Raw genomic sequence first — 24,351 nt, forward strand, 5'->3', positions numbered from 1 at the left:
TAAGTATCCAACAAAGTTGGTTTATTCCATTTTTATTCCACATTCCAACATGGGCCTTGAGCCTTGTTCCAACCACTCTTTGGTTGAAGATCTCATTAGCACTAGAAACAATTTTTGTGATTGCAGCTGTGTGGTTAGTGGCCATTTTACAGAATTTAGGAACTTCCTTTCTTCTAGATCCTGTCAACTGAGTGAAGTGCCAGTCCTTTCCAATGTGGAAATGCTAAATCAATAACAAGGTAGAGAAAACACAATGGGCCTATGGGAGGACAGTCATGATACAACTAAATGGCCTTTCCTTGCTCAGATGCTGGAAATTCTACAGCACAAAGCTTCCTGTGGGCAGCTAAGTAAAATTAGTCATAGTGTTAAACAGCACATAAAGTGGTCCTTCAGCGGACTGTCTGTACCAACCATTGTTTACATCAATCCCATTGTACTTTCTCCACATTTTATAACTCACCGACACAAAGAACAACTTACAATGGCCACCTAACCTACAAGCTGGATATTGGAGGAAACTGGAGCATCGGGGGGAAGCTTTCAGTCACAGGGTGCAAACTCTACTCAGACAGCAATTAAGGTCAGGATCGAACCCAAGTCACTGAACTGTGAGAGAGCTCTTCTACCAGCTCAACAAAGAGAAGCCAGAAGGGTCTCAGTATCCTTGGTCACTCCACATTTTGAGTTCAAGATTCAAGATTATTTTATTGTTGTGTAATAAAACAGAAAATATATTACATTAAATTTCCTTTAGTCTGCTGTAAGATTTGCAATCAGGATAAATTGCCCAGCACCCCTTATAGTCAGAGAAAGAGAAGCAAATGAGAGTCTCCTCCCCCACCCAAAATCACTGACTGTTCATGGAATGGCCTCCAGCAGCCTCCACAATCACACAGACTTCAGTCCGAACTATCAGTAACCTGAGCTCCAGATGGACACCTCTGACACTATCAGGAAGCCTCCAGCGCCCTCTCACATCCCGGTTCTGATACCTGGTACCCTTTCAGCCAGTCTCTGGCAGTCAGCAGCTTTGTGTGAGTCCTTTGACTGCAGTCGCCAGCAGCCTGCATCGTAGGTGGTTACCTCGCCTTGAGTCACCAACAGCCCACCTCCTGTGTGCCCTTCAGCCACAGAGCACCTCACTGGTCTGTCACTGTGGTCACTGTCCCGTGAGTTCTGCTTCCCCTTCTCAAAAGGGGGAGGGGGAGTATGGTGTCCCATATTCTGGTACCCTGCTCCAGGCCTCCGCTTCCCTGGAGTTTGCAACCACTTGTGGCCGCTGCTGATCATAGTCATTGCCATCTTGTGCCAGACCCCGCAGTCACAGGATTTTATAATAAGCTACCATTGGCTCCTTTAACTGGCCATTTAAAGCCTGTATGGGGCCAAAGGCAGTTTGTCTGGTCAGTTAGACCCCGCAGGGTATCACTGAGGCTTTGCTCCCTGCTTTCCATGGCAGTGCTGCCATTACAGTAGCTCTGGCAGCACCGCCATTTTTGGTCCTTGATTGAGACGGAATTGGGAAGAGATGTCAAGTATATAAAGGGGGAAAAATGGGGGTGGGGCTGGGCAGAAATGGTGGGGTAGTGGGCAGATATGACGGGAGAGGCAGTTGGAGGGAGAGTCCATGAGGAGGGGGAAAGGTTAAAAAAGGAGCAATGTAAACAGTGGGACAAAATGCAGGTTGGGGTTGAGTTAAAATTAGAAAATCCTATGTTCATGTTTTACTGTGTTTTAAGCTGGGTGCAGGAGGAATATAATTTTTCTAAAGAGAAACAAAAACTGTAGGTGCTGGAACCTTGAACAGTTTATGAGCTGTTTGTGGAACTCATCGGGTGAGACAACATCCATACGTAGAAATGGACAGTCAACATGGCGATCGTGATGGTTTGTCGAGACACCTCTATGATGTGTGAGATATGAGAAGCTGCTACTCAAGTTGGTTCCACTGGCCATGTGACTATGTCATCAAATGCTTTCTGGGGGAGGGTTACATTGAATTTGAATGGACTGCTTGAGTTATGTATTTACTACTGTGAAAAAAGATCTGACCAAGTGATTCCAGTCGACTCCAAGGGGTTCATTGCAGAAGCTGGACCGCCCTTGCATAGTCTCCATCGCACTTCTGCAAGAATTCCTTCAGGACCGTTGGATGATATCGAGGGAAGGAAGTACACAGTTTCATCAAATCCCAATCTTCATCGATACCTGTTCACCAAAAATCCAATGGGATGGAGAAACTCAATGACTTCTGTAATTGTAATCAGGTCTGCTCAATTATGAGATGATTTTCAGGCCTGCATATATTGCGATTTATACTGTCACATAAATGATAGTTTATAACATTTTACACAGAAATTTATTTTGATATGTACATGGGAGCTTATATTTTGGTGCTGCCATATCCACCCCCACTCCCTTCCAGTCGCCCGGCCGCCTCCCCCAACCGCTGATCCCTCGGCCGCCTCCCCAAGCACCGGTCTCTCAGCCGTCTCCCCTGTGTGCCAGTCCCTTGGCCGCCTCTCTCCCCACTTACCAGATTTTAGAGCTTTCTGGATTTTAGAAGTCTGGATAAAGGATCGTGTATCTGTAATGGTCTTTCACCAACCTGCCCTGTGGCACATTACTGCCACATATCAGAAGGTGCCCATTACTATGTGTCTCCTGTAGATAGTGACGAGTGCCTGTCTCTGTGTGGTGAGTTAGGAGTGCCTGTCACTGTGCATCATATGTAGAGAGTGATGTATGCCACTCACCACGTCACAACAAGCACATATCGATCAGAATGCAGTGAGGGTGACTTTAGTGAATAAATCTACCCTATTCTGCAGAACACTGACATAGCTTTCATGTGACTGAGGACTTCCTGCATCCTCCACCGAGAGGCAGCAGTCCCCACCCTTCTGTAGGAATTGAGGAAATCCTGCAAAGCACCCACACAATTGACATCATAAGATATCCACACTAAAACAGAAGAGTTGCATGAGCTCTCATCCTCTTGAAAGATTTGTCCTTCATCCATCTCAATTAAATAAATTAAATTTAGACATACATCACGGTAACAGGCCATTTTCATCCACGATTCCATGCCACCCACTTTACATCTAATTAACCTACAGCCCAGGTACATTTCGAACGGTGGGAGGGAACTGGAGCCCCTGGGGAAAACCCATGTAAAAGTAGGGAAAACATACAAATTCCTTACAGACAGGACGGGATTCGAACCCTGATCCCGACTGCTGGAGCTGTAAAGGCACTGTGCTAACCGCTACGCCAACCGTGCCGTCCAAACCTCAGACATTTGGTGAATGAGCCACATCACTACAAAAGTGCAGTACTTTAGATATTTATTAGCAAGACCAAAGGCAGTTTCATTCAAAAAATCTTTGTGAGGATGTTCTCTCCAACCCTGGCTGAAGTTGAACGTTTTCCTGCCTATATCCATCCCAACACAAAGATCCTCCACTGTTTCATCATAATATGGTTACATTTCTCTATAAGAGGCTGATTTTAAATAGTCTGAAGTTCTGGTAGACATCCATTACCTTCAGGTGAACTTGTCTGAGCATCAGTGAAGTCCTCCTCTCCCTCCTGCACTTCTTCATAAGATGTTGATGAAATATATTCTCTGGCTTCTTCTCCCAAGCCATTTTCATCAGATAACAAAGGTGAAACATGCTGGGAGTTCCCACCGGATTGTCGCCTTTCAAGCTTGTCCAAAAAGGCATTATTCTTTCTATTAGAGAAAAAAAAATCTGAAACTGTATAACACATTAGTGATGACAAACATTATTATCCAGTGAAATGCAGAGGTAAAACAAAGAGTAGAGACATGAGGAGTGATGGAGATCCCAAACTCACTACACAGTGACGGACACACCACATGCACTACATAGTGACAGACACACCACACTCACTACACAGTGACGGACACATCACACTCACTACACAGTGACGGACATACCACACTCACTACACAGTGATGGATACACCACACTCAATACACAGTGATGGACACACCACACTCACTACACAGTGACAGACACACCACACTGTGATGGATATACCACACTCACTACACAGTGATGGATACACCACACTCACTACACAGTGACGGACACACCACACTCACTACACAGTGACGGACACACCACACTCACTACACAGTGACGGACACACCGCACTCACTACAGTGACGGACACACCGCACTCATTACACACTGACGGACACACCACACTCACTACACAGTGACGGACACACCACACTCACTACACAGTGACGGACACACCACACTCACTACACAGTGACGGACACACCACACTCACTACACAGTGACGGACACACCACACTCACTACACAGTGACGGACACACCACACTCACTAGAGTGACGGACACACCACACTCACTACACAGTGACGGACACACCACACTCACTACACAGTGACGGACACACCGCACTCACTACACAGTGACGGACACACCGCACTCACTACACAGTGACGGACACACCGCACTCACTACACAGTGACGGACACACCGCACTCACTACACAGTGACGGACACACCGCACTCACTACACAGTGACGGACACACCGCACTCACTACACAGTGACGGACACACCGCACTCACTACAGTGACGGACACACCGCACTCATTACACACTGACGGACACACCACACTCACTACACAGTGACGGACACACCACACTCACTACACAGTGACGGACACACCACACTCACTACACAGTGACGGACACACCACACTCACTAGAGTGACGGACACACCACACTCACTACACAGTGACGGACACACCACACTCACTACACAGTGACGGACACACCACACTCACTACACAGTGACGGACACACCGCACTCACTACACAGTGACGGACACACCACACTCACTACAAAGTGACAGACACACCGCACTCACTACACAGTGACGGACACACCACACTCACTACAGTGACGGACACACCACACTCACTACACAGTGACGGACACACCACACTCACTACACAGTGACGGACACACCACACTCACTACACAGTGACGGACACACCCCACTCACTACACAGTGACGGACACACATCACTCATTACACAGTGACGGACACACCCCACTAACTACACAGTGACGGACACACCGCATTCACTACACAGTGACGGACACACCACACTCACTACACAGTGACGGACACACCACACTCACTACACAGTGACGGACACACCACACTCACTACAGTGACGGATACACCACACTCACTACACAGTGACGGACACACCACACTCACTACAGTGACGGACACACCACACTCACTACACAGTGACGGACACACCACACTCACTACACAGTGACGGACACACCGCACTCACTACACAGTGACGGACACACCGCACTCACTACAGTGACGGACACACCTCACTCACTACACAGTGACGGACACACCGCACTCACTACACAGTGACAAACACACCACACTCACTACACAGTGACGGACACACCACACTCACTACACAGTGACGGACATACCACACTCACTACAAAGTGACGGACACACCACACTCTCTACAGTGACGGACACACCGCACTCACTACACAGTGACGGACACACCACACTCACTACAGTGACGGACACAACCCACTCACTACACAGTGACGGACACACCCCACTCACTACACAGTGACGGACACACCCCACTCACTACACAGTGACGGACACACCACACTCACTACACAGTGACGGACACACCACACTCACTACAGTGACGGACACACCACACTCACTACAGTGACGGACACACCACACTCACTACACAGTGACGGACACACCACACTCACTACACAGTGACGGACACACCACACTCACTACAGTGACGGACACACCACACTCACTACACAGTGACGGACACACCACACTCACTACACAGTGACGGACACACCACACTCACTACACAGTGACGGACACACCGCACTCACTACACAGTGACGGACACACCACACTCACTACAGTGACGGACACACCACACTCACTACACAGTGACGGACACACCGCACTCACTACACAGTGACGAACACACCACACTCACTACACAGTGACGAACACACCACACTCACTACACAGTGACGGACACACCACACTCACTACAGTGACGGACACACCACACTAACTACACAGTGACGGACACACCACACTCACTACAGTGACGGACACACCACACTCACTAAACAGTGACGGACACACCACACTCACTACACAGTGACGGACACACCACACTCACTACAGTGACGGACACACCACACTCACTACAGTGACGGACACACCACACTAACTACACAGTGACGGACACACCACACTCACTACAGTGACGGAAACACCACACTCACTACACAGTGACGGACACACCACACTCACTACACAGTGACGGACACACCACACTCACTACAGTGACGGACACACCGCACTCACTACACAGTGACGGACACACCGCACTCACTACAGTGACGGACAACCACACTCACTACACAGTGACGGACACACCACACTCACTACACAGTGACGGACACACCACACTCACTACACAGTGACGGACACACCACACTCACTACACAGTGACGGACACACCGCACTCACTACAGTGACGGACACACCGCACTCACTACAGTGACGGACACACCGCACTCACTACACAGTGACGGACACACCGCACTCACTACACAGTGACGGACACACCGCACTCACTACACAGTGACGGACACACCGCACTAACTACACAGTGACGGACACACCACACTCACTACAGTGACGGACACACCACACTCACTACAGTGACGGACACACCACACTCACTACACAGTGACGGACACACCACACTAACTACACAGTGACGGACACACCACACTCACTACAGTGACGGACACACCACACACACTACACAGTGACGGACACACCACACTCACTACAGTGACGGACACACCACACTCACTACACAGTGACGGACACACCACACTCACTACACAGTGACGGACACACCACACTCACTACAGAGACGGACACACCACACTCACTACACAGTGACGGACACACCACACTCACTACAGTGACGGACAAACCACACTCACTACACAGTGACGGACACACCACACTAACTACACAGTGACGGACACACCACACTCACTACACAGTGACGGACACACCCCACTCAGTACACAGTGACGGACACACCGCACTCACTACACATTGACGGACACACCACACTCACTACAGTGACGGACACACCACACTCACTACACAGTGACGGACACACCACACTCACTACACAGTGACGGACACACCCCACTCACTACACAGTGACGGACACACCGCACTCACTACACAGTGACGGACACACCCCACTCACTACACAGTGACGGACACACCGCACTCACTACACAGTGACGGACACACCGCACTCACTACAGTGACGGACACACCACACTCACTACACAGTGACGGACACACCCCACTCACTACACAGTGACGGACACACCGCACTCACTACACAGTGACGGACATACCGCATTCACTACACAGTGACGGACATACCGCACTCACTACACAGTGACGGACACACCACACTCACTACAGTGACGGACACACCACACTCACTACACAGTGACGTACACACCACACTCACTACACAGTGACGGACACACCACACTCACTACAGTGACGGACACACCACACTCACTACACAGTGACAAACACACCACACTCACTACACAGTGATGTGCACACCACACTCATTACACAGTGACGGATACACCACACTCACTACACAGTGACAAACACACCACACTCACTACACAGTGACGGACACACCACACTCACTACACAGTGACGGACACACCACACTCACTACAGTGACGGACACACCACACTCACTACAGTGACGGACACACCACACTCACTACAGTGACGGACACACCACACTCACTACAGTGACGAACACACCGCACTCACTACACAGTGACGGACACACCGCACTCACTACACAGTGACGGACACACCACACTCACTACACAGTGACAAACACACCACACTCACTACACAGTGACAAACACACCACACTCACTACACAGTGTCGGACACACCACACTCACTACTCAGTGACAAACACACCACACTCACTACAGTGACGGACAACCACACTCACTACTCAGTGACAAACACACCACACTCACTACACAGTGACGGACACACCACACTCACTACAGTGACGGACACACCACACTCACTACACAGTGACGGACACACCACACTCACTACACAGTGACAAACACACCACACTCACTACACAGTGACGGACACACCACACTCACTAGAGTGACGGACACACCACACTAACTACACAGTGACGGACACACCACACTCACTACAGTGACGGACCCACCACACTCACTACACAGTGACAAACACACCACACTCACTACACAGTGACGGACACACCACACTCACTACAGTGACGGGCACACCACACTCACTACACAGTGACAAACACACCACACTCACTACACAGTGACGGACACACCACACTCACTACACAGTGACAAACACACCGCACTCACTACACAGTGACGGACACACTGCACTCACTACAGTGACGGACACACCGCACTCACTACAGTGACGGACACACCACACTCACTACACAGTGACAAACACACCACACTCACTACACAGTGACGGACACACCGCACTCACTGCACAGTGACGGACACACCACACTCACTACACAGTGACGGACACATCACACTCACTACACAGTGACAAACACACCACACTCACTACACAGTGACGGACACACCACACTCACTACACAGTGACAAACACACCACACTCACTACACAGTGACGGACACACCACACTCACTACAGTGACGGACACACCACACTCACTACACAGTGACGTACACACCACACTCACTACACAGTGACGGACACACCACACTCACTACAGTGACGGACACACCACACTCACTACACAGTGACAAACACACCACACTCACTACACAGTGACGTACACACCACACTCATTACACAGTGACGGATACACCACACTCACTACACAGTGACAAACACACCACACTCACTACACAGTGACGGACACACCACACTCACTACACAGTGACGGACACACCACACTCACTACAGTGACGGACACACCACACTCACTACACAGTGACAGACACACCACACTCACTACAGTGACGGACACACCGCACTCACTACACAGTGATGGACACACCACACTCACTACACAGTGACAAACACACCACACTCACTACACAGTGACAAACACACCACACTCACTACACAGTGTCGGACACACCACACTCACTACTCAGTGACAAACACACCACACTCACTACAGTGACGGACAACCACACTCACTACTCAGTGACAAACACACCACACTCACTACACAGTGACGGACACACCACACTCACTACAGTGACGGACACACCACACTCACTACACAGTGACGGACACACCACACTCACTACACAGTGACAAACACACCACACTCACTACACAGTGACGGACACACCACACTCACTAGAGTGACGGACACACCACACTAACTACACAGTGACGGACACACCACACTCACTACAGTGACGGACCCACCACACTCACTACACAGTGACAAACACACCACACTCACTACACAGTGACGGGCACACCACACTCACTACACAGTGACAAACACACCACACTCACTACACAGTGACGGACACACCACACTCACTACACAGTGACAAACACACCGCACTCACTACACAGTGACGGACACACTGCACTCACTACAGTGACGGACACACCGCACTCACTACAGTGACGGACACACCACACTCACTACACAGTGACAAACACACCACACTCACTACACAGTGACGGACACACCGCACTCACTGCACAGTGACGGACACACCACACTCACTACACAGTGACGGACACATCACACTCACTACACAGTGACAAACACACCACACTCACTACCCAGTGACGGACACACCACACTCACTACACAGTGACAAACACACCACACTCACTACACAGTGACGGACACACCACACTCACTACAGTGACGGACACACCACACTCACTACAGTGACGGACACACCACACTCACTACACAGTGACAAATGCACCACACTCACTACACAGTGACGGACACACCACACTCACTACAGTGACGGACAACCACACTAACTACACAGTGACGGACACACCACACTCACTACAGTGACGGACACACCGCAGTCACTACAGTTACGGACACACCACACTCACTACACAGTGACGGACCCACCACACTCACTACAGTGACGGACACACCACACTTACTACACAGTGATTAACACACCACACGCACTACACAGTGACGGACACACGCATGGTAAAAGGTCGCCTGGCCTCACTTTATACACACCTTCTGTGATCTTCCTGAAGCCTTTTTTGCTGTTCAGCTTCTAGTTGGGATTCCTTCTCCATTAAGTATTCACTCTGGTGAAAGAAATTACAATGTTAATTTTGGTGTTGATCCTTATCTTTCAATATGTGTTGATTTGAGGGAGTCCCAATTCACAGAATCTCTGCTGTTCAGGAGCTTCATCCAATGGTTGATCTATCCTGCTATTTGTAAACATAATTGTAGAGCTCGTTGAAAGAATCAAAGACTTGTTGATCCAAACCAAGGCTTTCATTAGCAAAAGACAGGAGCTCTTCACAGGTGGCCGACCAGTCCGGAATGATCCGACCTGGCTAGGGACACAACCCTTTAAGGCCCGGACAGTAGGCGTGGCTAAGCTCTCAGCCAATCGCTGTAAGCACAGTCTAGATACAGTAACTATATACACTATGTACATTGGTGATAGATCTGTACTATCACAATAATATATCTTTAATTATCTTGCTCCTCATAGTCAGATCAGTTTGGAAGTGTGTGGAATCAGACTCCTCTTAAGGCTGCCTCCAAAACGTAAAGGAGAAGCCTCCTTTGGATGAGGGAGTGACTGTACTTGAGTGGGATCCTTGAAGTGCTGCCTTAGCTCTCAGGGATTGCGATATCAGCTGGGATCAGTGTCTAGATCAGGGTCAAGATGTCTCCCAAAGGTCCATGGACACATCATAGTTCAAAGGATGACATGTTGGGGAGGAGGGCTTCCCGAAAGGCTTGGGGCACTGACAGCTTCCGAACCATTTGGAGGCAAGATCAAGATGTGGGGCCTCCATAGACAGAGGTGATGGTGGCCTTGGGGTCAGCTACGTCAGACGAGGCAGCGAGATCCACAGCAGCTTGATGTCCCTGAAGGGTCTCTCTTTTGTTTTACTTTCTTGTTTTGTAATGGTGCTGGAGGACTTGGGAACCCTTTGCTTTTCTTTACAGAGCAAACAAAAGGACTATTTAGGTGGATGTTGTGTGTGTGACAATAAACTGAATCTTGCGTTGGAGGGGTAAATGTTATGATTTTAAGATGTTCTCACTTTTCTCCTTTGGTCTTCTTTCATCTTCTGTAGTTTCCTGTCTTCAACCATTTTCTGATTCTCTCGATAAGTATGAGATTTAGCCTGAGGTAGAAATGGAAAGAGATCATGTAATGTCAAATCAAAGGGCAGTGCCTCTGGAAATTTGTTTGGTCACATCATCTGACAAGAATACAAGCTTTGAAGAGGGTCAGTCGCTCATGAAACCAGTAAAAAGCAATCTGAACAAATGCTAGGCAGCAGAACATAAACTTGCCACTGTTTCCGCATTGCTAGTTATAGCAAATAGAGGGGAGATGTGGGAAATCACTCAGGTTCCAGCTGTCACTGCAAGGTAACACCTTAACATCTCTTCATCCAGTTCACAGCAAGTTAGTAGGCATTTTCATACTGCAGGCGAGTGGTGACCCTACTTTTTCCCCAGATAAATTTCCAGGAATTCAGGACCTTCCAGGCCTTTTACATTGTGATCTAAATTCCTGGGAATTTGCCTTCCCTGGCAATTTAGGGGGAATCCTTCCCCCAATTGATGACGCGTTACGCACTAAGATCTCCCCCGCATCCGTCGATTGCCCACCCACCCCTTCCCTGCCTGTCCAAAAGTCTCTCATCCGCCTGGCCGTCCATCAGTCAATGGGTCACTTGCCGCCCGCTCCCTCCCTCCCATTGGTAGGTTAGTCACTCGCCTGCCTGCTCCCTCTCCCTGTCCATTGGTCAATTGTTTTCCTGCCCAGTCCCTCTCCCTTCCTCTCCCCAGCTGACCATCATTCACTCGCCCACCCGCTCCCTCCCTCCCAGCTGTCAATAGGTTGGTTGCTTGCCCATCCGCTCCCTCCCCCCCCTCCCGCTGTCCGAACATTGGTTGGTCGTCCAGTCATCCCCCCTTCCCCCTGCACTTCGCCACGTCATGACAGTGCACAATGCGGGATGAAAGCTGACTTCATTTCCCATAATCCCTCATGCAGTTTGAACCGCTCTGGGAAATACAGCTGTGTGAGGGACTATGGTTAACGAGGATGGCCATTCATCTGCATTATGTTGCCTTCGAGATGGGCAAAAGCGACCCACAGTTCTCTGGTGTTAAGTATCTTTTCATTTTAATCGCTTACGTGACGCTGATGTCTTGAGGCTTCCCTGCTTGGCCATTTGGCTCTTCATTCTGCAGGGAGAGGGTGATCCAGGAAAATTACCCAGGGCTGCGAACCCGTTTAAAATTCCCAGGTCAACCTTTTTACATTGCTGGTTCACAGAAGGGTTCCCGGGAAAATTTCCGGGGCATCTCCATTTTACAATGGGATTTGAAAAGGCCTACTGACACTAATGCTCACTTCTCCAGATGAAGAGCCAGCCAGCATCAATACGATTGGGTTTTCTCAACATTACTCAAAGTAACCAGCCATTCCCCTGCAAAATAACAGCAGAAAACAAGACGAGAGAGAGAGAGAGAGAGAGAGAGAGAGAGAGAGAGAGAGAGAGAGAGAGAGAGAGAAGAGAGAAAGAGAGAGAGAGCAAGAGAAAGACCAGGCAGCTGAATAAAGACGTGTCCGTGTGGATAATACATGATCTTCCTCAAGACACTTACCCAGGCGCTGGTGGAATCTACAAAGCTGGGACGCAGGTATGACTGGCTGTTGCATCTGCTGGCCTCTATGCTGTCAAGGAACTGTTGGTTTGACCTGTTGTGATATCAGATCACAATGTGCATAAGTCATCAATCAGCTGTTGAAGAGAGGCCAACCCTCAACGAGAATCCAAGTTCCAGCCCCCGTGGCTGTGGAATGTCTAAATGGGTACTATTATTCATTGTGAAGGCAGCAAAGGGGCTTAAGTATCGGATGAAAAAAATACCATTGAAGCGGTTTAGTGCAAGATACCCATTTTGGTACAGGAGCTCCGTTTGGGAATGGCCATCTGCTTAATTTGATTTCTGTTTAATTTCCCTGCACACATCATTAGAATGTGCCATGCTGTTGTCAGTTGGACATTGCTTCAACTAATGCTCTTTTCCAGCCACCATAAGTATGGAATAAATACAACATAGACAGCAATTTCAAGCCCAACTCAAGAGACTTGAGGGATGCTGCAGATGCTGGAGTCTGAAACCCAACACACTCAGCTGGAGGAGCTCAGGTTTGGGAGTGTCAGTGGGAGAGAAAGGAAGGGTTGAATTTTTGTGCCAAAACATGCTCAAAACGAAGTTTCAGCTCGAAGCATTGGCCAGTTGTTTTCTCCCACTGATGCTGCTCAACCTGCCGATCCCACCAGCAGATTGTGTTTGGTTACAGAGACTTGACATTTTAAAGGCCTCACTGTTTCACATTCATTGCTGTTGCAACTGTAAAGCTGATTGTGAAACATTGGGAGACTTCCGCAGGCATACCCTCCCCTTCGACGTGATTTACCTGGATTGTTGTTTAAAGAGTGAGGACCTCTACCACCCCGCACACAGCATTTTCCAGCTACTTCCATCGGGTAAGTGATACAGAAGCATTAGAGGCAGAACCACCAGGCTGAGGAACAGCTTCTTCCCACGAGTAATGGGACTGCTGAATGACTGCTCAAACAACTCTCCGAGTCTCCACTATTTAATAATATTTATTTTAAATATATATATGTATATATGTACCATACTTGTCTGTCTGTATGTTTGTACTGTTTTTCACCATGGACCAAAAAACACTTTCATCAATCGGATGATAAACAAACTTGAATTTGACTTATTCTGGCATATCTGAGGATCATAAAGGGAGGAGGGTGTCACTCCTCTTTAATGAGGTCTTGGTAGGAATCGCCAGGTGAAGGTTATGTGGACAAGGAATGGTGGGAGAAATGGAGTCCATGAAGAGAGTCATTAAATTCAGCAAATGGTGAGGAAGAGAAGGGACAAGTGGGAAAAGTTTCTACTTTTCTGACTCAATCTAGTATAGTGTGTATTTCCCTTCCTTTGTATCCTTTCTAACCTGGGCCAGTGTTACATGTGCAAACACAGACTTTCTGTTTGAGTCAATTTACAATGTCCTGAAATGAACGAGGTAAACAGAGAGCTCTGAGCATTCAGTGGAAACAAGTGGAAAGAGCTCATGTACACCTCTCCTTGGAAATCGCTACACATTCAGGAACCTCAAAATCACCTTCATTAAACTAACCAGCAGCAATCAGAACCAAAATTATCTGCCTGACAAACACTTCCAAAAGGCAAGTTTTATTATTTAGATAGAACCATAGAACACTACAGAACAGAAACAGGTCCCTTCAGCCCTTCTAGTCTACGCTAAGCCATTTTTTTCCTGGTCCCACTGATCTGCACACAGTCCATAGCCCTCCATACCTCTCCCATCCATGTACCTGTCCAAATTCTTCTTAAATGTTAAAATTGTGCCCACATTCAACACCTCAGCTGGCAGCTCATTCCACATTCCCACCACTCTCTGTGTGAAGAAGTTCCTCCTCACATTCCACCTAAATTTTTCCCCTTTCAACTTTAACCCATGTCCTCTGGTTTGATCCCACCTACCCTCATTAGAAAAAGCCAATCTACATTTACTCTTCTATCCAACTCATAATTTTAAATACCTCTATCAAATCCCCCCTCATTCTTCGATGCAAGTCCTGTTTAACCTTTCCTTGTATCTCAGTTCCTGAAGCCTGGACAACAAGCTAGTAAATCTTCAGTTTGCCTGTAAGGTTCAGCTTGCAGGATTTAATATTTTAAATGTTTTCTCCCAAGCAGAAAAATAATGGAAACATTTAGAATGACATACTCAACAACTGCTTTCTTGTTCACTGGAGAATGAATATTCTTTCCTTACCTGTTAACTTGTGGGTAACATATGTCTTAACGGCTCATAACTGGAGGCAATTATGGTCAAAACACACACACACCAGAAAGTAGGAAGGTAACTCCAGCCCTTTGCTTGGGCACTAAAGGATTGTGCAGAGAGCCTAACATGCTCAGAATGTGCCAAGGCAATCACATCAAGTTCAAGGCCTCTTGCCCTTACTAAGGTTTCAACTATCCAGCAGTGAGTGGGAGTGAGAGATATGCCAAGATTTGCAAAATATCTAATTGATGGCATCTTTTATTTCCACATTAGCTTTCAAAAACATCAACCCCTTTTACCTCCAACCTCTCCAATTCTGATGAAAGTTTGGTGACCCGATCCTTCTCTCTCCAGCATCTCCCATTTTTATTTCAGAATTCTCTGAGGTCTGTTTCTTCCTGATTAAAATTGAGCCCAGACGTACATGGGACAAGGCACCATCAGATGCAAAAATGAGCAAGTGCATTGGATTTAATGAGCACAGAGACCTGCGGGCTGGTCGAAGGGAAGGGCCAATATGGAAGACGCAGCACAGGTGCAATCACCGACTGATGCTATGGGATGAAGGGTCTCTTCTTCTCTCTGTACACATACCTGGAAAGTGAAAACGTACTGGCAACTGCAATACCACAAAAGCTGCCGGCCTCTGCCCTTCTCCAATGTAAGATGCTGTGAAATGAATTCTTGAGCCAAGAGTTGATGGTCATCCTAGCTAAACAAAACCTCTGCAGTCCCACTGCCTGGAGCCACTGTTCATTCTAGTCAGTGCAGGAAACCTGAAGCTTTACCACATGTAGAAGATTGGGCAGTGTCAGTTCACTGAGGTCTGTGATACCTACTGGTAGTGCAGGGCTTCCTGCTGTGCTTTCCTCTGCTGGTCCTCCTGCCTCCTTCTCTCTGCCAGTTTATTGGCTTTCTCCCTCTGAATTTCCTTCATTTTCTGATATTCGAGTTCTTGGGCTTCTTTCCTTTTCTTATCCTGCCCTTTTTTTTGGCCTAATGGAGGGAAGGAATATCAATAAGCAGTAAAAACACAAAAATGCTGGGAAAACTCAGTAGGTCATGCAGCGTCTATAGGAGGTAAAGATAAATAACCAGTGTTTTGGGCCTGAGCCCTTCTTCAAGGTATGACCAAAAAGTAGACACTCCATATCAATAAGCAGCATTACATCACTGCCAGAATGGGCTGTGCAAATGGGGGGAAAGGGAGCACTGGTGGAGCGCCAGGCATACAGGCTGGGCAAAGCATTCAAGAATGTCTGCATGTGGTATGTCATACAGCTTGGTCACAGACCCTGCTGAGGTGTGGGATCTGCTCATATTTATGACCCCCCTCAAGAGATGAAATGGTTTGGATGGGGTATGGGGTCTACATTTCAAGAGTGTTAAGTTTGTGAGCAGACTTATTATAGAGCTCAAGAAGTGCCTTTAGCTGACAATTACGTTTTGTGTGCTTGCAAGTTGTTAAGAACAGTCTGCCATGTTAACAGAAGCCCTATGCTGCAGACAGGAGCCCGCTTTGTGGCTTCTCTGCATTGTCATGTAACACAGAATTGGGCCTTTTTGCCCCCTTTCCATGTTGATCTTTTTACCCATCTAGACTACTCCGATTTGCCATCATTAGTATCCTTCTATGCCTTGGAGAAACACAGGAGACTGCTGGAGTCTGAAACTAAACACCATCTGCTGGAGGAACACAGCAGGACGAGCAGTATCAGTGGGGGAAAAAGAATGGTTATTATTTCCAGCCGAAGCTTTTCTCAAGAAAGTTCTAAGCCTTGTCTATTTATGTACCTTTCTAAAAGTCTCTTAAACGTAATGATTGTATCTGTTTCCACTCAACCACTGTCTTTGTTAAAAAAAACTAAACCTGGACCTTCTTATGTTTGATTTCCCCACTATGGGGGTGCTGAGAAGGTGGGGATATTGTTGGGATGTGATGGTTTGAGTGAAAAAGGGAGATTAGATAGGGTGGGACTGCTATTCCTGGACGAAGGAGGCTGAGGGGTGACCTTATGGAGGTTTAGAAAATCACGAGGAGTATAAGTAGAGAAGACAGACACAGCCTTCTTCCCAGGGTATGGAAGTCTAAATCTAGAGACGAGACCATAGACTTATGGTGAGAGGGGAAAGATTCAAAGGTGATTTGAGGGGCACAAAGGATGGTGGCTATCTAGAACGAGCTTCCAGAGGAGGTGGCATAAACAGGTACAATGATAAGGTTTACGAGACACTTGGGCAAGTACATGGATAGGGAAGGTTTAGAGGGAGCCAAACTCAGAGAAATAAGATAGCTTCGATAGTTGGCATGGATGAGTTGGACAATCAAGTCTGTTTCCGTGCTATATAACTCTATGAATCCATTAGAGGAAAATCTGTTTGTCTCATGATACAGGTATTGGGAAAACAATTCTGCATGGAAGCAGATGGGGTGAAATTATGTAAATGCAATGCTTTGCTGCCTGAAAGGGTGGATGAAACAGATTTATAGTAAAGAGGAGGAAAACTGCTTAGACAGGGGTAATGGGCTTGGGGTAAGCAGCAGGCTTTTGACAGAGCCATGCAACCACTATGATCAAATGCTCTCCCTGCACACGGAATAATTTTACCACTTTACAGGAATGGAGGCAATCAGCAAACAATATAGTTAGATTGCTTAATATAGCCAGTCGGGAGTGGATCCAGGAGTGGCCGTAGTTCTGGATGCAGAGAAGGCCTTCGACAGATTGGAGTGGAATTTTTTGTTCATGATACTGGATAAGTTTGAATTGGGTCAAATTAACTGGGTGAAGACTCTTTACCATAAATCCTAAGCAAAAATTATTACAAATGGACAGATGTCTCCAGTGTTTCCATTGAGTAGTTCCAGTAGGCAGGGCTGTCCAGTGTCTCAAACGCTGTCCATACTGGAGGAAGCCATTCGGCAGGATCCAGACATAAGGGGTTCAAGGTGCCAGTTAGAGCACAAAATAAACTTTTTTACTGATGATGTGTTAGTTGGTTGTTGGCCAGGCTGATGACCATACTGGAGAATTATAGAAAGATCTTGGGGTATAAGGTAAATCTGGACAAAAATAAAATTATGTCTTTGATAAACGGGAATTACAGACAATATCAACAGAGAAGTCAATTTAAATGGTCACAAGAAGGCATTAAGTATTTGGGGATAAAAATAGAAAAAAGATTTATGTAACTTATACAAACAATTATCTCCCTTTGCTCTGGAAGATTGAGAAGACCTTGATAGATGGAGGCCTCTGCTCATAACACTGGTGGACAGAGTTAACTGTGTAGGAATGAAGGTGTTGCCAAGGCTCCAGTATCTTTTTCAATTGTTACCCATTTCATTGCCCCGGGTTTTCTTTCAGACTCTCGGCAAATGTGTCAGAAGGTTCCTGGGAATGGTAAAGTGGCTAGAATCTCCATGGAAAATTTGACATGGAATTACAATTTGTGGGGAGGGAAGGGGTTAAAATTACCTGATTTCAAAAAATATAATTGGGCAGCCCAGGCAAGCTTTATCATCTCATTCTTTTAGGGAGGCCTCCCCCCCCCACCCCCCACCAGGAGAATTTATATACAAATGGGATACTAAAGTATATACCAAAGCATATACTTCAGATATGGCAAAATAATAAATCAATATATTGGATAAAAGGTGGGGATATCTCCTAAAATGCCTTTGACCCAGAACAAATTAATACACTTGACTCTGGGTTACAAGATCCTGGACACCTGGTGCCAAAAAGGGATCAGGTGTATCGAGGACTATTACAAACAGAGGCAGGTCATGTCATTTTGCAGTTAAGGAACAAATACGATTTGTCTAATAGAACATTCTTCTGCTATCTGAAAATAAGATCTTTTTAAAGGGAAAAATTAGGACCATCTATGACCCTACCTAGATGTAGTAATGTAGAGATTTTAATTTGATAGGGGAATGTGTGTAAATTTATTTCTTGAATGTATTACATATTCCAAAGTGAGGGCCCAAAGCCAGGCTTGGAAAGGTTGAGGGAGAGATGGGAGTCAGACTTAAGCACAACAATCAATGAAGAATGGTGGCAAAACCTGAGCCTGGACAGTGTAACTGGGGTCATTAATGCCAAATACAAGTTGGTGCCAATACAACTTCTTGCACCAGCTGTACCACACACCACAAAAATTACATAAATCAAAGTCATAAATTTTGGAAATGTGCTTTAAGTGTGGTGTGGAGATTGGAACCTTTGTCCACTCCACGTGGATATGTAAAAAGGTGAGACCCTTCAGGGTGGACCTGGGGGGCATACTGAAAAAAAATTACAAAAGTGGATTTTCCACAAGTTCTGGAATTATACCTTCTGGGAAATATTGGGGACGTGAGTTTTAGACTGTCGAAATATCAAATTCAGTTCGTGAAGGTTGCCTTGTTGGTAGCCAGGAAGTGTGTAATGGTTTTGTGGAAGTCTGACTCCCAATTAAATACCACACGAAGGAATATGGAATCACGTACAATCTAAGGAGGAAATATGACACATTTGTTAAAGTGTGGCAACCCTCTTTGAAATTCATGGGCACGCAGATTGACTAGATCCCCCTCCCTTCAGAAAACTGGGCACTATAAAAACCTGCCCCAGTAGGGAAAGGGATGGAGTTAAGGAAGTAGAACATGACCCAGGCGACGGGCATTTTTTTAGATTTTTTTTGTTCTTTTTATTCCTTACCTTTGTTATTTAGTAAGCTAGGTTGTTTTTTCTTTGGTTTTGGAGGGGGCTGTGAACCCCACTAGTATTTTTATAATTTGTATGATTATATGTTGGGGACAAGGGGGGGAGTGGAAATAAATAGACTCTGTTACATGAATGTTGAAAAAGATTGCCTCCCTTCCTACCTGGGACTATTAAATGGGCTTTATGAAATCTGCTGATTCCCTTTGGCCCCTCCTCCTTACCGTACCTAACTGTGTGGGAGTCACGCTGATTGGACCAGGTTTATGAGCTTCCTTCCACTGCCTCAGCTCCTCCAGTTCCTTGTTGGCTACTGCAATACAGAGAACTGGTGTTATTCCAAAGCGAGCCCAATAAACAGCATTGAAAGCATGTGTTTAATTGTTAAGATTCCTTTCCCAGTGCATCAATCAAAATGGTGACTTCACTGCAGATAATTCAACACAACACAAATTCATCGGAAGGGAACTAAATATAGGTGTCATAACCTTGATTTCATACACTTTAATCAGCTTTGATCTTAGAACAGTTGAACACCAAAGCTTGCATTCAGGCAGCATTAATGTTAGACTTGGACAGTTGTGGGGCTGAGGGAGGCTTTAGTGACATGGAACAAGAACTTTAGGTTGGAAGTGAATGCTGTACCAGGAGCAAGTGTAGTTTACCAAATACTGGAGCAAGTTACTATACCGGAGCTTCAGAGGAGATCTGGTTTATTGAAGGTAAAAGGTCAAAAGAACATCAAAATCAGGAACTAACAAATGTATGAATTAGGGTTGCACCAGGGATTGCCAAGTTAAATGGACATTATTTTCTTGATGTAAATACTTACTCTGCTGTATCTGAGATCGCTTGGTCATATTTGGTGTCATCATTGAATATCCATTCCGACTGTAGATTTAAAAAGAGACAAATTTTTGGGGTGTAAATTGTCAGCTAGAAAGAAACAGTAGGCTATAGTTCATAGGGAACAGTGATGGCGCTATGAAATCTGAGGTTTGGTCTTTCAACAGATATGGCCCCTGTGTGATAACCTGACTGTGGAAAGAGAACAGACTTACTGTTTCAGGTCCAAGGCCCTTCATCTTGACTGGGATAGAGAGAAAACAAGTTAGTTTTCAGAAGCAGAACAAGTGGGGGAGGGATGGGTAGGACAAAGGGTCTCTGAGAAGATTAGACCACATGACTCATCACAGGAGTTAGAGAAGTACATTATAATTCTTTGCCTGTGTGCTGCACAGCTAATAGCAAGGCTATGGGGCATGCTCAACACATCAAATGATAGTAATAGAAAAAAACCCAAATCGATTTCAACAGCAGGTGGGGGAGGAACGTGTAGACAAAGGAGACATCTCTGATAGGGCAAGACTAGATGAGTCAATGAAGAAGGCCTAGTAGACTTTTATCAATACATTTCCTGGGATAGAGCTTTACAGTTATGAAGAGAGATTGGATAGGCTGGGTATGGTTGGAATTTGGAATGCACTGCCCTGAGAAGGTGGTTCAGGTAGATATCTTTGCAATAGTACAAAAGATGAGCAATTAAATAGCCAATCCACAGAAGGCTATTGACCATCTGCTGGTAAATGGGATTAAGATTGCTGTGTTGACAACTCAATGATTAATATGGCAGGAGTAGATTGTGCTTCTTTATTTGCATTACGTGTGGCTCATACCAGGGCCATGGAACATAACCAGCAACCAGAGTGTACTATTAAAGAGCCAATCACAGCCAGAAGAAGTGGTCACTTCTTGTTACTTCTTCCAATCGATTGCAGAGCACTCAGTGTTCACAATGTAATCGCCATGGCTTTGGGGAAACCACTTAGTGACTGCTTTGTGGAACGTCTCCATTTAATCCACAGGAGTGACCCTGAGCTTCCACATGCTTGACGCTATAATTCACAACCCCATTGCCACTCTGACCTACCTTTCTGTGATCTCCAGCAATGTTAGAAAGAGGCCCTAACTTGGGGAAAACTACTTCATCTACTGCCTGAGCTCGATCTGGAATTCTTAACTTTAGGAATCATTCTTTCTTTCAGAACTGGCCATTTCTACTTTACCCTTCCGTGATTTTGGCTCAGTTTTTAATTTCACCATTAGTATGAAGATTGGATCCATGACGATCAGTGAACATTGGTGACAGTACCTCCTCCATGTCCATCTCAACACCAGGTCATCACAGGGCTGTGCACTCAGTCCTCTACAATTGTGTGGTCAATCACAGCTCCAACCCATTTTTAAATTTGTGGATAACACCACTATCAAACGCAGGATCCTTAACAATAATGAACGTAGCAAGAAGAAAGACAAAAGGACTAGTGGTTGGTACCAGGAAAACCACCTCTCCCTCAATATCAGGGATACCAATGAGCCTGCTATAGGTTCTGGAGGGGGGACAGAACTTACTCCCAAGTCTAAATAGTAGATAGCTTTAGTATACCAACACTTTTCCTTCCTCAAAAGCCAGAGAAAATTTGGCATGTCTCCTGATTGCTTAAAAATGTCTACAGGTGCGTCACTGAAAGCATCCTCTCAGAGTGCATTACTACATGATATGGAAACTGCTCTGCCCAAGACCGCAAGAAACTGCAGAGGGATATGAACATGGCTCAGGCCATCAGATTTCAGATTTATTGTCTGAATACATACATGACATCACATACAACCCTGAGATTCTTTTTTCCTGAACTCCTCTCCCTTCCATCGACTCCATGTACACCTCCATTGCCAACATATTAAACGACTATTCCACCCCAGCCACATCCTCTTCAAACCTCCCCACCCCCTCAGAATCATGCACCACCAGATTCAAGGATACATTCTTTCCCCCTTATCAGACTCCTGAATGAACCCAAAGTAGTAATGCTGCCTTTGCTCCATATCGACTGATGTCTCTTTGTCTCTCACTGTGCTCACTTGTACTACAATTGAGATGTAAACTTGTCTGCTTACAGAATAACCTCTTTCACTGCACCTTGGTACATGATTAATAACTTGAACTTGTATTGCCTGGTATGGAGGACAAGTCTCACAGCTCAACTAATAGCAATACATAATACAGGGAAAGAAGTTTCATGGACTCACATTATCATCTTTATTCTATCCATCCCTCTCCCAGCTTCTCTCCTTCTGAAAATGTACTTGTGCTTTTTTTAAATTCTTTCCCAGTTCTGAAACATTTACTCTGTTTCTCTTTCCACAAATGTCGCCGAGCCGACTGACCAGCCTTTTGATTTTATTATAAATGCTCTTTTTATGTTGAAGTAACTAGTTAGAATCTGCTTTGACCTACCAACTTTGTCTGCCCACCATCCTCATATACTTTCAATCTCAGCTGTTTTCATAAAATGTAAGCATCTTTTTAGTCCCTCAAAGCCAGATCTATTCACCATAACGTACTGGATGTTTCATAAATTGAAATACTATTATGTACAGAATCAACAACACTGAATGTACAGATGGAATGACGTCAGGAAGGTAGAGTTTTGCACTGAGTTCTTTCTTACCAGCATGTTTTGTCACGAATAAAGTTTACTTTTGAAATAAAAAAACATCTGCAGACTCTTTTACCTTCCTCTACAGATGTTGCCTGTCCAGCAACTTGGCTTTTGGCAAAGAGACAAGGGTTCTTGCGAAATGAAACTGAAACCCGAAACTGAAATCTACTGGTTTAGTAGAAATATTAATGCTCTTTGTGTCATCTGAAAGCGTTACTTGGATATAAAGGGCAATCTTTATAAAAGTTGCACATTGCACCACTGATTTTCGCTAATTCATATCGAAGCGCCCAATTAATATTTTTAAATGAGTTTTTAACCTACAAAAAGCACGACAATAAACAAATAAATAAAATGTTGATATCCCAAATTTCTTCTCCAACTTTGCATAAGTTTTTGTCGCCCGGTTCATCGAAGTAACGAAAGACCTTGTCCTTACTACTGAGTTCTGCGGGTGTCGGGCTGCGTTGTGCTGCTCTGGTCGCTTCCTGGGTTTGCCTCCTCCAGCCAGGTATCCCGACTGACTCTCGGGTCAGCCCCCTGACGGGTGAGATCGGTCCATCCCGAGGACGGCATCACCCCGCTGGAGCGTCCCAGCTGATCGGTATAAAGCCTCCTGTTGTAGGACATCGCCAAGCTTATTGGGTACCGGGTCGTGGACTGGCAGCGAGAGGAGGAGCTGACCGAGTTCATCAGAGAGGAGGAGGAGGAGGGGAGGGGTAAAGGAGAGCGGGCGGTGAGAGAGGTTAGGGGAAGGGAGAGGGCAGGGAGAGAAGGAGGGGA

At 46.2% G+C, this 24,351-nt stretch overlaps 2 protein-coding genes across 2 annotated transcripts in view; one reads left to right on the plus strand and one right to left on the minus strand.

Annotated features, from left to right (window-relative positions):
• The window catches only part of dgkh (diacylglycerol kinase, eta), a 516,150-nt gene extending 513,829 nt beyond the window's left edge, over positions 1–2,321 (plus strand). Inside the window, exon 17 of the mRNA XM_069889594.1 lies at positions 1,792–2,321. The gene's annotated coding sequence lies outside the window, so the exon portion shown is untranslated. The remainder of the gene's footprint in view (positions 1–1,791) is intronic.
• On the minus strand, positions 17–24,351 carry epsti1 (epithelial stromal interaction 1). Its single transcript, XM_069889614.1, has 9 exons — positions 24,008–24,351; positions 20,898–20,956; positions 20,295–20,378; positions 16,196–16,352; positions 13,118–13,211; positions 11,536–11,619; positions 10,481–10,554; positions 3,549–3,739; positions 17–2,211 (listed from the first exon to the last, which is right to left on the minus strand). Exons 1-9 carry the CDS (start codon positions 24,259–24,261, stop codon positions 2,084–2,086), a joined length of 1,125 nt encoding a protein of 374 aa, XP_069745715.1. The 5' UTR covers positions 24,262–24,351; the 3' UTR covers positions 17–2,083.

Source organism: Narcine bancroftii, chromosome 7 (genome assembly GCF_036971445.1).
Source record: "Narcine bancroftii isolate sNarBan1 chromosome 7, sNarBan1.hap1, whole genome shotgun sequence".
NCBI lineage: Eukaryota > Metazoa > Chordata > Chondrichthyes > Torpediniformes > Narcinidae > Narcine > Narcine bancroftii.

What these genes read in the sequence shown, in the direction of transcription:
- epsti1 (XM_069889614.1), bottom strand. Translation starts at nt 24,261, where the DNA reads ATGAACTCGGTCAGCTCCTCCTCTCGCTGCCAGTCCACGACCCGGTAC. An exon ending in CGTGACTCCCACACAGTTAG is followed by an intron (nt 16,353 to 20,294) that starts GTACGGTAAGGA and finishes TCCCTCCATTAG; the next exon opens with GCCAAAAAAAAGGGCAGGAT. An exon ending in TAGATTCCACCAGCGCCTGG is followed by an intron (nt 11,620 to 13,117) that starts GTAAGTGTCTTG and finishes TTTCTACCTCAG; the next exon opens with GCTAAATCTCATACTTATCG.